Source organism: Ooceraea biroi, chromosome 11 (assembly GCF_003672135.1).
Source record: "Ooceraea biroi isolate clonal line C1 chromosome 11, Obir_v5.4, whole genome shotgun sequence".
In the NCBI taxonomy this organism is placed as follows: domain Eukaryota; kingdom Metazoa; phylum Arthropoda; class Insecta; order Hymenoptera; family Formicidae; genus Ooceraea; species Ooceraea biroi.
The window spans coordinates 7,485,975-7,502,228 of NC_039516.1; the positions used below are offsets into that span (position 1 = coordinate 7,485,975).

The following is a 16,254-nucleotide window of genomic DNA, read 5'->3' on the forward strand; positions in this document are numbered from 1 at the left end:
TTGCGTTAAATAAACGACACCCACCAGCGATCAAAACAATCTATATGTGGCTGGGTAACGCGTTGGTATACTCGTGGTGAGCAGACGTGACCAGTGCTCCCATCCCAGAACCCTTGCAATCTCAATGCACTTCTCCTCAAGTTCCTTCAGTGGCTTCTCTTCGTAGTAACGTGTCAATAATTTTAAGTAACGTCCATAGTGATTATTGATGTGCGCGTGCCACAAGGACAGAATGATCACCTGAAGAAGAAATAAGGATTTTAAAAAATGTATACCTTGTAATACATACTTGACATCAACTTAATTACACTTAATTCAACTTAAAGTAGTTGATATCCTAATATCGATACAAGTAAACGTTATCTCATTTCAAGAACGATTTAGATACGACGATAAATTATTCTTACCTTGCTGTCAGTAGGCTCAGCGAATTTCTGTACTTCCTGCCAGTGGTGCATCACGCTTTCGAGCAAGTGTTCGAAGGAACCATCTCCCTCTGCCGCCTTTGTCCCATGTACGTACAGCCGTGCCAGTGCGCAGCCCTTCTTCACTAATCCTTCGATCAGGCTGTTCTTCTGCTTCTCCATAGTCGTTTTGATCTTAGCCGCGTCGGGACGCTGATCGATTTTCAATCCGTAATACGCTAATAGTTTGTCCTGATCGATATTCGTGATCACAGCGTCAGCGACGGTTATTATTTGATTGGCAAGTGCGATAGTATTTTCTGAGAGATCGTCGTGCGGTATGTGCCGTCGCGCTTCAGGAGAATCAAGAGACGTTAACATGGCAGTGTGGACCGGCAAATGATCCGAGAAGATGTTCTTCAATTCCCCGTACAGCAAATTGGCGTATTCGCCGGGTTCTGTTTTAAGAACAGAATTTATCAGCGTTAATGCTCGATGTAAGATAATTCTTACGATTATTTTGACAGTTATTTTCGGAAATAGATTTCCACTGGACGCACGTACGTGTGTGTATACGTGATGACACGTGTATGTAAGTGTTACATAAGGAATCACGTAAATATAGTCATGTCATTTACTTTACATTTACAGATAGTTACTTTACACTGACAACAAAAACGAAAATGACAGATTTCACAAACCTACGTTGTCAACAAATTGTTTACCGGAGACAGTAAGAGTATAAAAATTATAATTATGAATACATATTATCTGACATGTAGAAATACATAGGAAGATGTATGCAACTATGATTGCAAATACATGCTCTAAGGTACAACGTGTGACGTGTGTTTGTGGTACGAAAAAGGGGCACATAAATTATAACGCACACGTGTATTCAGATCTTTAACCAAACTTACTTATAGATGGTGCTATTGGTGGAACATAAACCGGAAAAAAAAATGTGATAATGTATTACTTTAAGTACCTATCGTGTCTATTGGTACACATCTACATATCTACGTATCTAAATGTTGGATTACCAAGTTTTGCAAGCCAATTGCATTTTAGATCTCTCAACGCTTCATTGTATTCATCCCATTTCGTAGTTTTCTCTTTGTCCGATTTAGTAGAAGAGTTGCTATTTTTCTTGGTAGGCTCAGATATGATGTACTTAAATACGTGACTATCCACCTTCTTTCCAATTTCGTCTTTACAGAAAGTCAATGTACCTTGAAGGTAACTACCAGGAGTAACGTATTTGGATATTCTTGGCAAAAAGAAAAGAGAAATATTTAATGTATTTGTAATTATTTCGAAGTTGTTTTAATTATAAATGCTGTAGCGCTGTTATTTATTTATATTCTTCTTTTATTATTCATTACATGCTAAAGCCAGACAGAACAGAAATAAATAAATAGAAATAAATTGAATAGATTGAAGAGCGCAACAGTAGCTGAAATATAACAGAAAGTAGAATATAATATTCCTTCAGAGAAATTATATATGTATATGCTCACTTCATACGAAATATATACACTAGTATGTTATATTGACATACAATTAAAGAACAGAAAGTATATTAACAAGTGTAAAAATTTCCCTTCGGAACAAAATATTCGTAGTTGGTAACAATCATATTCAAAAATAACACTGTACAAATATACAGATTTAAGAAAAATTTCAGAAGAATTTTTATGAGTTGCAACATGAAAAAAACAAGTGAAGTTAAGTGAAGTGAAAGTAGCAGTAAAAGCAAAAGCAAACATATATTGTTGAACAGTAGGCAAATTTCTTTGAAATATAAGTTTAATTATCTGTGTTTACTGTTTGAGTATGTCGTGTACATGTATGTAGTGTACAATATGTATTATATGTAAATCTATATACTTCTCCTATTTGAGATATTTAAGAATAAAGAAAGAAAAAAGAAATAAAATTAAATAAAAATAAATTTGCCTATGTTTCTAAATACCTGTTCCTTGCAACAAGCAATATCTTGATATCGTATCTTATGTACATTATCTTGATTAAGGACAGACATAATCAGCATGCATTTAAAAATGTGTCAAACCGTGTAACGGAGTGACAAATGTCCTCAATTTTATTTAAAGCGTTCAAATGCAAAGTGTATATAAAAATTGTATTATAGACTCACTTGTTTTCAGTGCTGCAATGTAAGATGAAAAAGAAAATTATCTTAGTAGCACTTTCGCAGCAAATAATATATATATACATATGCGTATATTATTATATTCGACGTTCCTAAATTGATGTCACGAAACTTATATATATATTTATATGTTCTTTAAGCAATTTGGAATCAAAATGTTTGTTTAGCAAAAACATTGCGATTCAGATTTTTTATTTAAAAGTTCAAAAATTTTTTCAAGAATTAAGTTTTTTAACCAAAAAATTAATTTAAAAATGATCGTTATACTTAATTGGAAGAAATTTTAACTAGAAATTTAATTATTTAATTTAAAGATATTGAATTTTAGGATTTAATGTTAAAATGAATAAGTTATAAAAGTAATTTCAATGAAATCTTTACTAAAACAAAGTCAGCTTTAAATTGGTTGAAGAAAATGCGTATAATTTTTAACACCAACTTAGAAACATCTCGTATATATTTGTACAAAGATATTCATGTATATAGTCATTCAAATATGTGTGTAGATCGACAATAATCTAACATTATTATTCATAAAAGCAGTATTTTAGAACTAAACAAAGCATGTTACTGTAATAAAGTTAACTTTAAACTCGTACGCTATTGGTAAAATTATTAACGAAAAAGCTACAGCAGACTTTTTATATACAAGGAAATACGAAATTTTACATAATTTTCTACTTTAAATATTTTGCATGTAATATATGAATTTATAAAAATAAATAAAAATTATTTGTAGCTTAATAAATGTTAAATAAATGGTAATGTATATCATGTATTTTAATATATATGCGTGTTGGGGACTTATATGTCATGTGCATGGTGCAGAATGTGTATGCAATCCAAAAAGTGAAAAAAGAACAAGAAAAATTGAAAAATTTAAGTCAAGTTGAAATCGTGGAAGAATAATAAATTATAAATAATACATTACGGTGTTTTAAACATATAAATTTGCAAAAATGTTCAACAAATACAGTCAAAATTTCAACGTAAGCTTTAAAATCATATTTTCATACAAAAATTTTATCATTATATTTAGTATACGATCTACACAAACAAATATCTGCTATTCAATTCGATCTATCATTTTTACTGACTATGAAGTTGAAATATCAAGCCATTGTAACTCATCAAGCATTACTAAGATAATAAGTACTAAACAAATAATGTAATATAAAATAATATAAAATATACAATTGTATATAAAAGTATACAGATACTTACTTGGCTTCGTTAGACAGTGGTGCAATATATAAAGGAAGAATATGACCAGGTGGAATAGATGCAGCAACCATCTTCTTTCCACCAATAATAGCCTGTGAGTGATTGGCATAAATATCCAAGTTAATCGGCGAGCTAAGTTTCTGACTCAGAAGTACCGGCATATCCGTCAATCTCTCCAGCAAATCCCTTTTCTCATGACGCACGTGCATTTTCATGGTGTAATCTCCTTTTTCTAGCTTTTGTATGGTATACTGCAACAGATTATACGTTTAATGTATAAAATACGCTAAAGCTCTAACTATGCGTCACATTCCATTTTCGTATCTTAAAATAAATTATTGCTGTATAAAACGTTACAAGAAAATATTGATCGCAATTATATAACGCGACAAATCGAAGTTGTCATAAACGTCTGCACACTTTCGACTAAGTATTTGCAATTCAAATTAAAAGAACTCACTTTCGATGGATATGCATCTCCGCAACAAATTAGCTGCTTGTTGCTGTCATAGATCATCCACATCTGGCTTTCGTACTCGCTTTCATACAACAAATCACTAAGCAGTGTAGCGTTCGGTGTAACCTCAGTTGCTTTTGCCGAGTGGAATGTGTATGTCAATTGTAATTCATATATCTGACGTGACGGCGGGATAATGTCACGCTCTCGAAGAGGAGCGATTTTCGATTCACTCGGCCTATAACATACAAGATACACTTCGTAATTATTAGTCTGCATATAGCGAATTTATAAATTTCATACGTGCTCCAAGTAAAACGTACTTTAAAACCTGCACAGATGTTTTCAGAGAAATGCTAGGTACAACTTCTTCATTTCGGAGAGAGCTACGTAATTCAAGGCGATTTATTCCATCCCCGGACTGCATCGTGAGATTACCATGTATCATGTGGATTCCATGAAATTCTATAGTATAATCGACAAACATATCGCCCAGATTCGCCCAATATTTCGCAATAACTACTTCTAGAATAAGTCCACCCTGAAGGAATAAAGATTATAAGTGTAGAGAAAAATATAAATAAGAGAAATCAATCAACTTTGAAATGATATATCTATGTAGATATCTTGATTTGCGATACCTGAACAGCAAACGATTGAACAGTTTCTGACTGAGACGTAACGCTGATCATTCTGTTAACTTCAAGTGTCTTGCAAGCCAGACGAGGTTTCAGTTGCACAGTGTGAATCACAAATCGCCCAGTTTTATCCTTCTCCGTGCTTTTCAGTCTGAGAACTAATTTAAAGTATACATGAGAAAATGATAAAAATATTAAAATTACTATTAAATTGTTACAACAAAAACTTGCTATACCTGCCCAAGTAGCATCATCCGGAACCAGAATAAAGTGACGTTGAATCGTGTTAGGTTTAAATAAAATGTTCGTATACGTCAGGTCTGGAAGAAGCGCAGCCTTCGGCAGCGTCATTGGCTGGACGACAGTTACTGGAATTTGGAATACTGGTCCTTTTGCGATATTAGTTACATCGTACGCTCGTACACTGAAAATTATAAATATTGACTCTCAGTCATTTAACAAAATGTTTAATATAATTGTACAACGCAAAGACTACAACACTTTGGCCTCACCTAGTTGCATGAACACCTTCCGATAAGTTCGAAGCGTCAACTCTAATAGCGAAAGCACGAGGCATGTGCATCAAATCGAGATGCGTCGGGAATTGGACCCATGAGGCATCGCACACGAGCGTGAGCTTCAGATTGAAATCAATTTTGCGCGACGGATCTGCGTAACAACATAAATCTCTACACTATCGCTTCATGCATGTGACTTACTGTAAATACACAAATATTCGTAGAAGCAGAAACTCACAGAAAATCATAGAAAACATTACCTATAGTTTCGCTGGTTATAAATACTGGTTCGACCGTGATCGCGTAATCCTTGGGACGATCGATGACGCCTGTTCTCATGTGAATACCTTTAGAATTATTAACGCCGCAATTCACGGCGAATCGGATGTCTCTCTCGGCAGCGTCGTTGTACGAGACAAGATTGTCAAACGCACGTTCGACTTGTAACAAGCCGGAACCTTGCGCGAAAGGATCTAGGTTGGATACGTAAAGGGCCGTGTTCTCGAGAGCCCTTTTTATGCTGTAAGGAGAATGTGGACAGCCCTTGGCGAGGAGGCCGGATATTAAAATCGCTAAAAAACAGTTCAGAAAAATTTAGGATAAGAATATATTTTCGCGAGTTCGTGATTTGATTTCAATACAACTAGAGATAAAAACTGATTTGCATACCAACTGCTCCGGTTACGTGCGGACTTGCCATACTAGTGCCATTCATCAGTTGACTCTTTCTAAGCGTAAAATTTGGGACACTGGTGATAGCACCTCCTGGCGCGCATACGGTTACACCGGCGCCTCCATCTATCATCGGACCACGAGAGGACCATGTATACGGCATGCCTGGCATCTTTTCCCGCAGAGAGTATTCGGCTACCATCATGTCGGGCGATACATAAGCGCCGACGCTAATAATACTGCTTGAACTGATGTCTGGCGGAGTACCTACGTTTTGTAAATATACAGACGTAAGAAAATTCTCTGAAATTCTCATTGCATATTAAAAAAATTAAATTAAATTTTTCTTCCTAAATATATCTGATCTCTCTCTCTCTCTCTCTCTCTCTCTCTAAATACGTATTTATATATTGTAACAATGAGAATCGCGTTAGACAAGATTAATTTCTGCATTACTGTTAAATAAATATATAATATAGAATTAAAAATATAAATATAAAATATTATTGTAAAATTTTATTGTACTTACCAATAGTACACAAAGCCGGTCCGAGATTGCCAGCAGACGCAACCCACGTTACGCCGTACTCGTCGATAACTTCGTTCATCACTTCTCCTATTCTACCCGTATTCGACCAGTGAGCGTGTTCGCCGTAGCTCATATTTATGACGTGAACTTTCTCTTTACGCTGCATTATATGAATCATCGCCCGCACTACAGCAGTTCCAGTCTCCATTGTGCCGATACGTCCGTCGCCGACGGTCAGCGAAATAATTTGCGCTCCTGGTGCAACACCGTTCAATTCCGGGTTGTCGGGGAAGTACGCAGCGGCGATTGACGCCACGTGCGTGCCATGACTGGCTGTAATACGGTTACCGATTCGAATAAACTTAAGGGAACGAAACTGACTAGGCGTGATCTTGCAGCTATAATTTCCTGCTCATACTTACAACACAGACTGACAATTTCTAATATATTTCCTTCCTCATGGACGTTAATACTAATATTTAGTTGATCTTCCTGAGTGAGAGGAGCAAAATCTCTCGTAGCCGTGTATTCCCCGAGGAAAACACCAGCTTCCAGATTACCCTCCTCCGAAGTGTCGATACACGCTCTGTCGGCAGAAAATAAAAATCGATAATCAAATTAAACAAGTTAAACAAAACGCAAATCACTTGGATTTAGGATTATAACATACTCGGAACATGATTACCTCCAAATATTACCATCGCGGAAAACAACACAATCATAAGTAGGTCCTACATCACAATATTTCTTCTCCATGTTGTTCAATACTTCCACTCGAGCTTCAAGTTCTTCCTTTTGCAGTCTCTCTTCCAAAGTTGATACTTGCGGATTCTTGCTCTCAAATTCCTTTATTCAATAACATTTATTCAGTTTAGCATTAACATAATTATTTCCCGAGTACTTTAATAATGGCATTTTATCTTCATAATGATATATACTTTTATGTCTCTCTAGCTTTTTACATGTTCTCTCGTGTCTCTCTTTCAAACCGTCATTAATATTTAAGTTACATGTCAGTACAAAAATAAATATAACATTACACGCCCTGCACAGTTAAAGAGGATGCTGCACGCACATATATCTAGCACACTCATACAATTGCTTCGCTTTATATATATATATTAAGGATATTATGTAATAGAGAATCAATGCCTTTACAATAGATCAATCTGCCAAATACAAATATAGCATTAGGTGTGGATCACTGTGACGTGTTGTGAAATACTGGCCTCATTTAATTGCATGGTTTGACATGCTCGTTTGCCACAACACTCCTATCTTTGGATCACATGGACTAAAATTCTAATTGCAACGTTGCCGAGAGATGCTTCCAACAAATATTCCAGTGATAACTGTGATGTTTCAGTGAGATTACAGTTACACGCAATAGGTAAGGTCAGCGCAAAGAGGGCACGAATATTGCATTGCACTTATATTGCAAATAAAAATATCGAAGAATTTGAACAATGTGTCTTGAGATATCGGAAAGTAAAAAACGAACAACTTTCGATAAAAATGTCAATATCCTGTAGATGAAAATGATATTATTGCACACCTGTAATTGCCTGCAAGCTTCTGCAATTGCCGCTTTATGTCCATCATCCCAAAGACGCTTCTTGCGTTCTCCCACTACTCTCTCCTTTAATTTACTTGGATACAATGAGTATAAGTTTTTCAAGCCTATATGATATTCTCCACTAGGATTATTCCAATTAGATGGAACCTAAACATAAAACATGTAGTAATTTGCATAAATTCTTATTACATTACAAACAAGAATAGGTTCGCTGTCAGATTTGTCCAATAGATTTCAAGTTAAAAAGATATCAATTAGACATTAGTAAAAATGTTTAAAAAATTGTTAAATATGTAGTTTAATTATACTAACATATTAATTATAATCGGTATGTTATAAAAAATGTTACATCGTCTTTATTCATATGTATCTTACATTTATATTTATTCATATGAATATTGCAATCTGCATTTCAAAATTTGCAGCATTAAATTATAAATTCGTCATTTACAATACTTTGTATCCAACAGTGACATTAAAGTCAAGCAGAAAATATGTAACAGAAATGTTCACTCCAATCATCCTTTTCAAGCATACAATAGAGTAGTATTTTACAAACATACCTTTAATTTACGGCCAGTTAGACCAATTATATATCCATCTGGTGCTTGAACAACTTTGCTAGTGTCTACATCTCCTGCTCCACTGCAGTCAAATCTCTCAATAATTTTTGGTTTCCCATCTGAAGTCGTCTAAATTCCATACACATTGTACTTAGAGACAATTATTTCATATAATAGATTACATTATAAAAGTTATGTAAAGATATTTATGCTGTTGTAAATAGAAGAATTCAATAAAAGCTAATGCATAATAGGACGATAAATATGGTACTAAAATTTTTCAGTTTTACTATTGGACAAATATAACTCATGACATGTATCATGACACAATACTCCAATAGCTGTAAAATTTAGATGACTGTCAAAAGGCAAAAGCCTAGCTACTCCTAGTAGAATTCAAGGCATTAGCATAAAAAAAACTGCACGCCAGTAGCTCGTTGGCAATTAAGGAAAGGTTCTCTTAACACAATAATGCGACAAAATCGTCACACTGAGAGATGAGTAAATAGCATGACTCTTATTTTATTTGTCAATGGAGATAGAATTCCAGAGATAGGCTGGAGCGCTGGAGGGCTCGGAAAATTTACGGAAAAATGTTGTAACAGGCGGTATTTATCAGCTGTATCAGACTCGCTGGAAAATTTCCCATTTGCATTTCGGGAATACGTAATTCGTGGAGGAAAATCGCGTTGGCGAAAACGAGTTCGGGAGGTGTGTCGGCGCATAACCAATGTCGTGGCTCATTTACGCTTACCTGCATCCCTGGCGCACCGGGATCCACTCCGGAGTCGAGAATCGCGACGACGACGCCTCGGCCATCGTATTCGGGGTATTTGGTGAGGAATTGAGTGACACCCGTCTCTTTCTTAGGCAGCAGGCCCCAAACAGGGAAATTACAATCAATGAGGTCTGCCATGTTTCAAACGCCACTAAAACCCCGACCGCAAAGGAAACCACTCGTGATGTTTCCTTTGTACTGCCACGGCCTTATATATTAATCAAGAAACAGCATCTGCGCCTGCGTGCATGCGAATGCGCCACTTTTTTAGGTTATATTAACGACGGATGGTACATTGCACGAACGTGCAATCGCTCTCGTGACGTTGTCACTGGTCTAATCGGCAACGTCATAATCGTCGCGCGATAATCCCTCGGGTCTTCGCGTGTCCGAGCGTTCGAGTATTCAGATGGCGACACTCGCGTCTACCTGTCAACACGTCAATAAGTCCACATTGCGTGCAGGTTAGAGCGGAATGTTTGCGCGATCGAGCGCACGGTTCTCAAGGTTATGTTCCACGTTTTCCCGTGTATTTTGAATAAATAGTCAAGCTGGCTCGGTTCCAACCGTATTTTCCGTATTACATGAAAAGATATGCGACACCTGGCTGATAAGCCGCAGTGACGCAAGCGTGATCCGAGCGATGTGCAAAATAAAAGCATGGTTATCACGCAACGAAAGATGAAGCAGGTTGCGATCTTCGTGGTTTGTATATTGTTGGGTAAGTGTTTAAAAAATTGAAATTTTATCACGATAATCTTGGATTATGCAAACTATCGGTGGAATTTCAAGCTGTTCACCTTCGATTTTTTTACGTTACAAGTAACAGTTTCTTTGTGATTATTATGGTCCAACGTGTGTTGAATTTGAAATGACAATTGCAAAATGCTCATCTGGTTTTATAATACAGTGTCATTTTTCATATTACGACTAATTTGTGCTATCAATTTTGATTCTGCAAATTGGATGAAAAGTTTACTACCGTTTAAACAGCGTAATTTTTCTTCTCGATTACAATTTATGACTTCGTAATTTACATGTTAAATGTCATTTAATAATAGTTGTCTTTTAATTATTATATTTACATATATTACGTAACGCGATAATTATACCGACGCAGAATGCTAGAAGTAACTATATAGTTATATGTTAAAAATAGCAAAGTGTTTTACCAGGCTCGTACTTTACACGTACATGCGATAAACATTTAAACTCTATCATGAAAAATAAAGAATTTTTGAAAAATATATTATGTAATAAGTGACATATTATCACAACATTTAACTTACTATATATGTGATATTAACTTTGCACAATAAGATACAAACTAGTAATATTGTTATTTTTACTTACATGTAACAGTATTGGGCTTTTACAAAACTCTGGTGACGACAGAAGAGGAACAAAGCTTCGGACGACGCCGATTAATCGGTGGGAAAGTCGGTCTGGATGACAAGAACGATGTCGAAGTTGCGAATGGAAAAGTGCACAATGGCAATGAGGAGTTATCCGATGGAGATATCAAGAACATCGAAGAGGCGAAGATTCGCATCCGCGAGCTCGAGGGGAAGCTTCAGCATCTGGAAGCAGCGATCAAGAACGGCGTGGCGAAAGATTTCCCGACGGTGAAGTTCCTAAATTACAAGAATCGCAAACGGATACTAGTGACCGGTGGTGCGGGTTTCGTTGGTTCTCACTTGGTGGACCGTCTGATGCTCGCCGGCCACGAAGTCATAGTCGTCGACAACTTCTTCACCGGCAGGAAGCGAAACGTAGAGCACTGGGTCGGCCATGAGAACTTCGAGCTGGTGCATCACGACATCGTGAGGCCACTGTACCTGGAGGTTGACGAGATCTATCATCTCGCTAGTCCGGCTAGTCCGCCGCACTACATGTTGAATCCTGTGAAAACGATAAAGACGAATACTTTGGGCACGATAAATATGTTGGGTAAGTATTTCACAAAAAGTATTTCATATAATTATGACCGAGCTTATTTTCATGCAGCAGTTGAATAAATTTTAAGCTGCCGGCTGAATAACGTTTTATAATTACAGGACTCGCGAAACGAGTCGGTGCGCGAGTGCTGATCGCGAGCACGTCGGAGGTTTACGGCGATCCTAATGAGCATCCACAGGCGGAAACGTATTGGGGCCACGTAATCCCATCGGTGAGATATTTCCCGAGCGTTTTTCTGTACAAAAAGAAAACGCGTTTCTTCTTCGGCTCGATTATTGATGTGTTAACGATTCAAAAACTGTCGTAATATAGGTCCACGAGCGTGTTACGACGAAGGCAAGCGAGTTGCTGAGACATTGAGCTACGCTTACATGAGACAGGAGGGCGTTTCGGTTCGGGTTGCGCGAATCTTTAACACCTTCGGTCCCAGAATGCACATGAACGATGGTCGCGTTGTGTCCAACTTCATCCTCCAGGCTTTGCAAAATGACTCCATTACGATTTACGGTAGCGGAAAACAAACGCGATCGTTTCAATACGTCTCCGATCTGGTAGATGGATTGGTAGCGCTAATGGCATCTAATTACACACTTCCCGTCAATATCGGGAATCCTGTGGAACATACGATTGAGAGTAAGAGTTACCTGTACACGTCGTACACATTATCTCACCGGAGCTTTCCCTGAAATCGATCCGGGATTCAATATTCGAATTTGTTTCAGAGTTCGCACGCATGATAAAAGATTTGGTGGGCGCTACCAGTGAAATAGTCGAACTTGCGGCAGTGGAGGACGACCCGCAGAGGAGAAAACCGGATATTAGCAGAGCGAAGAAGTATCTGAACTGGGAGCCGAAGGTTCCTCTAGCTGAAGGCCTGAAAAAAACTATAGTATACTTTGCTAAAGAATTACAAAGGACAAAGCATTCTCAGAAAAGCAGCTTTAAACACTCTTCTTATAAAAATGATCACGATATAGTAGAGCAACTCTAGAGTCAAGTATAACGATACGATTAATGTATCCACTTTCAGAAGTGGCGTGAAAGTGCCATTATGCTATGGACCAGTATGTGCCAAAAAATCCCCGTCCAATTAACATTTTACGTAACTTGTATGGCAAATGGATATACATTTACGCAAGATACGCACGATTATCTCATTAAATTCAATCTCTTGTACCTTTTCTGCTATATACGCATGTCGCGCGTGCTTCGCATAGCTGTGTAATAATTTGAAACATATTTTTATTTCATTTTCCATGACTATAGAGTTAATACGATTTTATATATGTGTGTGTATATATATATATTTTAAAATATATTTAATATACTAATAACTGATGATATATAAAATATATTTTAAAATATATTTTATGTTATTTATTCTTCTAACGCTGTGAACAACAAGGTGCATTAATCGCGTGGTAGCGAATATATATATTTATTAATATTAATATAATATAATATATACATATATATGTATAATATTATATTAATATTAATAAATATATACATACTTCGCTACCACGTGAATTAATGCACTTTATTGGACTCATTACGTGTGCACAGAACGCATCTGTATATAAATCATTCAGGAATGTTTCTTTTTTATCTTTTATCTCGTATTTGTACTCTTGCAAATGTACAATTTTCATGCATATACAATTGAAAAATGGTGCTGGCGATGTGACAAGATGTGTTTTTTTTGTATATTAAGAATCGCGTTTTAGCTTGAACGTAAAACATTTTTCGCTTAGCTTTTACGTATATAGAAATACTGACAACTCATTTCTTGTTATCGTGATATTATTAATATTATCGAAGAATGTACTTGCAATAAAACTATAAGAGATGTTTACATTATTAAGTGACTTAGACTTAACATTAAGAAATTTGCGAACTCTTGTACAGCGCCATCAAAAACTTGGATGCCAATGTTTGTAATATATATTATAGTTATGTTACATGATATAAAAAATATAACATAGATATACTTAGTGTGATTATGAACTGTGAGACTGTAACGACAACGTATAAGCAGGAAAGTAATTTTATATTTATACATAAGTAGTAAAAAAACATCTTTTTTTTACGAAAATGTATCCTTTACAGCAAAACTTGTATAATATAATTAATGACTACGTAAATAGCTCGCAAATCGACTTCCAAATTTCTACTGCGACAAAATTTGGCAGCCGCCACGATGCTCGGAGGGAAAAAATCTCGATATGTCAATAGCCTTATCGGATATACAGACTTTCGGTGCTCCGAGTATGCGTTAAATGACATAGAAATGATAAAATAACTTAATATTAGTGCAATTCTTAATGTAATTAAGGAGAAATACAATATAAATTCTAATAAAATTCAAATTTTGTAAAGACACTTGAAGTTTACTCGATCGCTTTGCCTACAAACGTAAAGAAATTTGCGATATAAATTATAAATTAATAAATAATTACGTAATAAAATACATAAACACAATAAATGAACATCTCTTTACTTTTTCTGGCGTCAACAATTTTCACGTTTCCGCAGACGAATTCCTGTCATAATTCGTCCAAATCTTCTTTATTATTGCAGGACGAATTTTTCGCTCTTACGCAACACCGTTGCTGATTCTTCTTGTCCGGTCGACTAGCATGACTAGATAATATAATCTTATTGTGCGTGCGGCCATTTGCAAGCGATGCATTCCAGGACGAGATTAAAGAATAGTCGTGCCGTTTTAGAGCGGCTATTTGAAGGGCCGATTGGCCGTAATGGGTGTCGCGTGGGCCAGGCCAGGGCGCGCGTGGTCGGTAGTTTTACCTCCTCAGAAAAAGACAAACGGAAAGTGGAAGGAGGGGTAAGTGGAGGAGAGGCGCGGCGATTCTTAATGATAATGATCGCATCCGGGATATACGGCGACTCTGTTGGTGCAAATGAAAGTGCCGCCGCGGGGTGACGATGATGACCTAATCGTTATAAAGGCGTTCGTACGAAGTACACGTCCGACTCGAAGCACAAAGTGCACGTGCCTGAATGAAAGCAGCTACATTGCTTGAAAAACGTAACTCGATTGTGCAGAAGTGCTTTCTTCCTTCCCTTCCTTTATAAAGATTGGATAATCAAGAAATCTGCCTATTTGCCATCAAATTAAGCTTAAAAGATTGTATCTTTTAATTGAGTTGATATTATAAAAAATACGTATGCGGTTTAAATAAAAAATGACAACGCATTGCGCTATTTACGTCTTCCTTCTTTCGTACGTATCTATTTTTAAAAGATCGCAATGTAGTAGAATCGATTTATGCTTTTATATATTCGTGTCTACCGACGATTTCTTTCTTCCTTTTTTAATGTCACGCCAATATAGGCACGCCACTACAGACATATGTATATGTGCGTATATGCGTGCACGACAGTAACACATTAAGATAGCCGTGCAGCACTTCCGTCTTAATTTTCTCGTGACAAATGCGTCGAGAGGAATCGTTATTATACAGACGTCAAGTTATATTTACGTATGATCTATGAAACTGTAATTACACCTCGGAGGCAGTCGGGGAAAAACAACTGCGACGGACGGGAGAGCTGGTGGCACGTGTGTGCACTTGACACTCCACTGATTCCAACCCGATAAAATAAATACCGCGCCGATAAAAACGCTATCGCATATCGTATAAAGGTTAATTTATCCGCATTGCGCGTTACGAAGATAAATAAATGGCTTCCCGGATATCTGCCGGATATCTGGCAGATATCTACCGGATATTATACCGGTGAACGTCTGCGGACGAGATTCCTGCAGCCGCGCTGCACAAAGCGCGCAACGCACTCCCGCCGTCATTTATTTTCGCAATTAATCTGAAGTAATCGGTCTCGCTGAACGCGAATTCAGGCGAAATGTTTTCTTCGACATCAGCGTCTATAGACTTGATCCTTTACAGAGTTGTGTTACATTTTAATACAAATATAATGTTAAATTTTAATACAAATAGGTACTCGTAGACTCTGAATCATCTCAAGTTTATGAAGACAGCTGCCACAATCTATGAGCGTACCTTCGGCATGGCATCCGTCCACGGTGCTGATAATGTTGGATGACTACATGCAGGGCGTACACCCTCTTGAAACTCCGGCTTATCGCCGTGCTCGGAATCACCGAGTCGCCGTTAAACCGAGTTAATCTTCGATCGCGAAGCACTTGTGGACGCAAGTTCCCTCCAAGTTTGACGCGAGTTCCGCGGAGGACACGATAAAGATTCCGTTTGAATTTCCGGGGTGGGCGAGAATAACGGCGTCGTGGCTCCGTGGTATTTCCAGGCGCGGAAACGCCTCCCTGGCGCAGGTGTTGCTCCGACCTTTGCGAGGTGGCGAGATCGGGCGCAAGCAGCAAGACAGACGTTGCGAGTTAATACTCGGGCAATAAAAGTCCCCTCCCTCTCTCTCTCTCTCTCTCCACCTTACACTCGAAACACCCGCTCGGAGTGGAGAATACAGACGGGGATTTTACTGCCGAGTCGTACGAGCCGTTTTCGATACTAATTTTCGCTAAAAGCTTTATGGCCGCGCTCGAGTCGGGCCCCGGCGCTTTGATACGGTCACCATTATTTTGCATAAAGCGGAAATTTACGGGATATTCCGTTCGTCGACGCGTTTACGATTATTAGCGTTCCCGGTAATACCCCGCACTTTAACGTCAGCGGGCGCAATTTGTCTCGGCCGTGGCCGTTTTTCTTTTGCTAGGCGGCCGTACGTTTTCGCGATCCAAGAATATCCGG

At 37.4% G+C, this 16,254-nt stretch overlaps 2 protein-coding genes across 6 annotated transcripts; one reads left to right on the top strand and one right to left on the bottom strand.

Moving 5' to 3' along the window:
• Nucleotides 1–11: 11 nt before the first annotated feature.
• On the bottom strand, nucleotides 12–9,764 carry LOC105288158 (tripeptidyl-peptidase 2). Of its 5 annotated transcripts, XM_026973643.1 has the most exons (19): nucleotides 9,509–9,670; nucleotides 8,755–8,883; nucleotides 8,171–8,338; nucleotides 7,301–7,461; nucleotides 7,038–7,201; nucleotides 6,616–6,948; nucleotides 6,084–6,353; nucleotides 5,675–5,986; nucleotides 5,409–5,565; nucleotides 5,133–5,320; nucleotides 4,900–5,054; nucleotides 4,582–4,799; nucleotides 4,262–4,496; nucleotides 3,802–4,052; nucleotides 2,563–2,574; nucleotides 1,448–1,674; nucleotides 1,325–1,336; nucleotides 408–862; nucleotides 12–240 (listed from the first exon to the last, which is right to left on the bottom strand). In XM_026973643.1, the coding sequence occupies exons 1-19, from the start codon at nucleotides 9,668–9,670 to the stop codon at nucleotides 31–33; spliced, it is 3,819 nt and encodes a 1,272-aa protein (XP_026829444.1). In that variant the 3' UTR covers nucleotides 12–30. The 5 variants fall into 5 exon arrangements, with proteins under 5 accessions (XP_026829444.1, XP_026829446.1, XP_026829445.1 ...); XM_026973645.1 differs by lacking the exon at nucleotides 2,563–2,574 and having other exon boundaries at nucleotides 9,509–9,764; XM_026973644.1 differs by lacking the exon at nucleotides 1,325–1,336 and having other exon boundaries at nucleotides 9,509–9,762.
• A 120-nt stretch (nucleotides 9,765–9,884) lies between these two features.
• Nucleotides 9,885–13,635, top strand: LOC105288156 (UDP-glucuronic acid decarboxylase 1). Its single transcript, XM_026973648.1, has 5 exons — nucleotides 9,885–10,253; nucleotides 10,895–11,482; nucleotides 11,590–11,698; nucleotides 11,799–12,124; nucleotides 12,214–13,635. Exons 1-5 carry the CDS (start codon nucleotides 10,193–10,195, stop codon nucleotides 12,480–12,482), a joined length of 1,353 nt encoding a protein of 450 aa, XP_026829449.1. The 5' UTR covers nucleotides 9,885–10,192; the 3' UTR covers nucleotides 12,483–13,635.
• Nucleotides 13,636–16,254: the final 2,619 nt, after the last annotated feature.

Excerpts from the sequence above, each read along its gene's own strand:
- LOC105288158 (XM_026973643.1), bottom strand. The coding sequence starts at position 9,670 with ATGGCAGACCTCATTGATTGTAATTTCCCTGTTTGGGGCCTGCTGCCT. Across the intron at positions 5,987-6,083 it reads GCACGTAACCGGAGCAGTTG|CGATTTTAATATCCGGCCTC; the intron begins GTATGCAAATCA and ends ACTGTTTTTTAG. Across the intron at positions 5,321-5,408 it reads GAAGGTGTTCATGCAACTAG|TGTACGAGCGTACGATGTAA; the intron begins GTGAGGCCAAAG and ends TATAATTTTCAG.
- LOC105288156 (XM_026973648.1), top strand. The coding sequence starts at position 10,193 with ATGGTTATCACGCAACGAAAGATGAAGCAGGTTGCGATCTTCGTGGTT. Across the intron at positions 10,254-10,894 it reads CGTGGTTTGTATATTGTTGG|TATTGGGCTTTTACAAAACT; the intron begins GTAAGTGTTTAA and ends TACATGTAACAG. Across the intron at positions 11,483-11,589 it reads GGGCACGATAAATATGTTGG|GACTCGCGAAACGAGTCGGT; the intron begins GTAAGTATTTCA and ends TTATAATTACAG.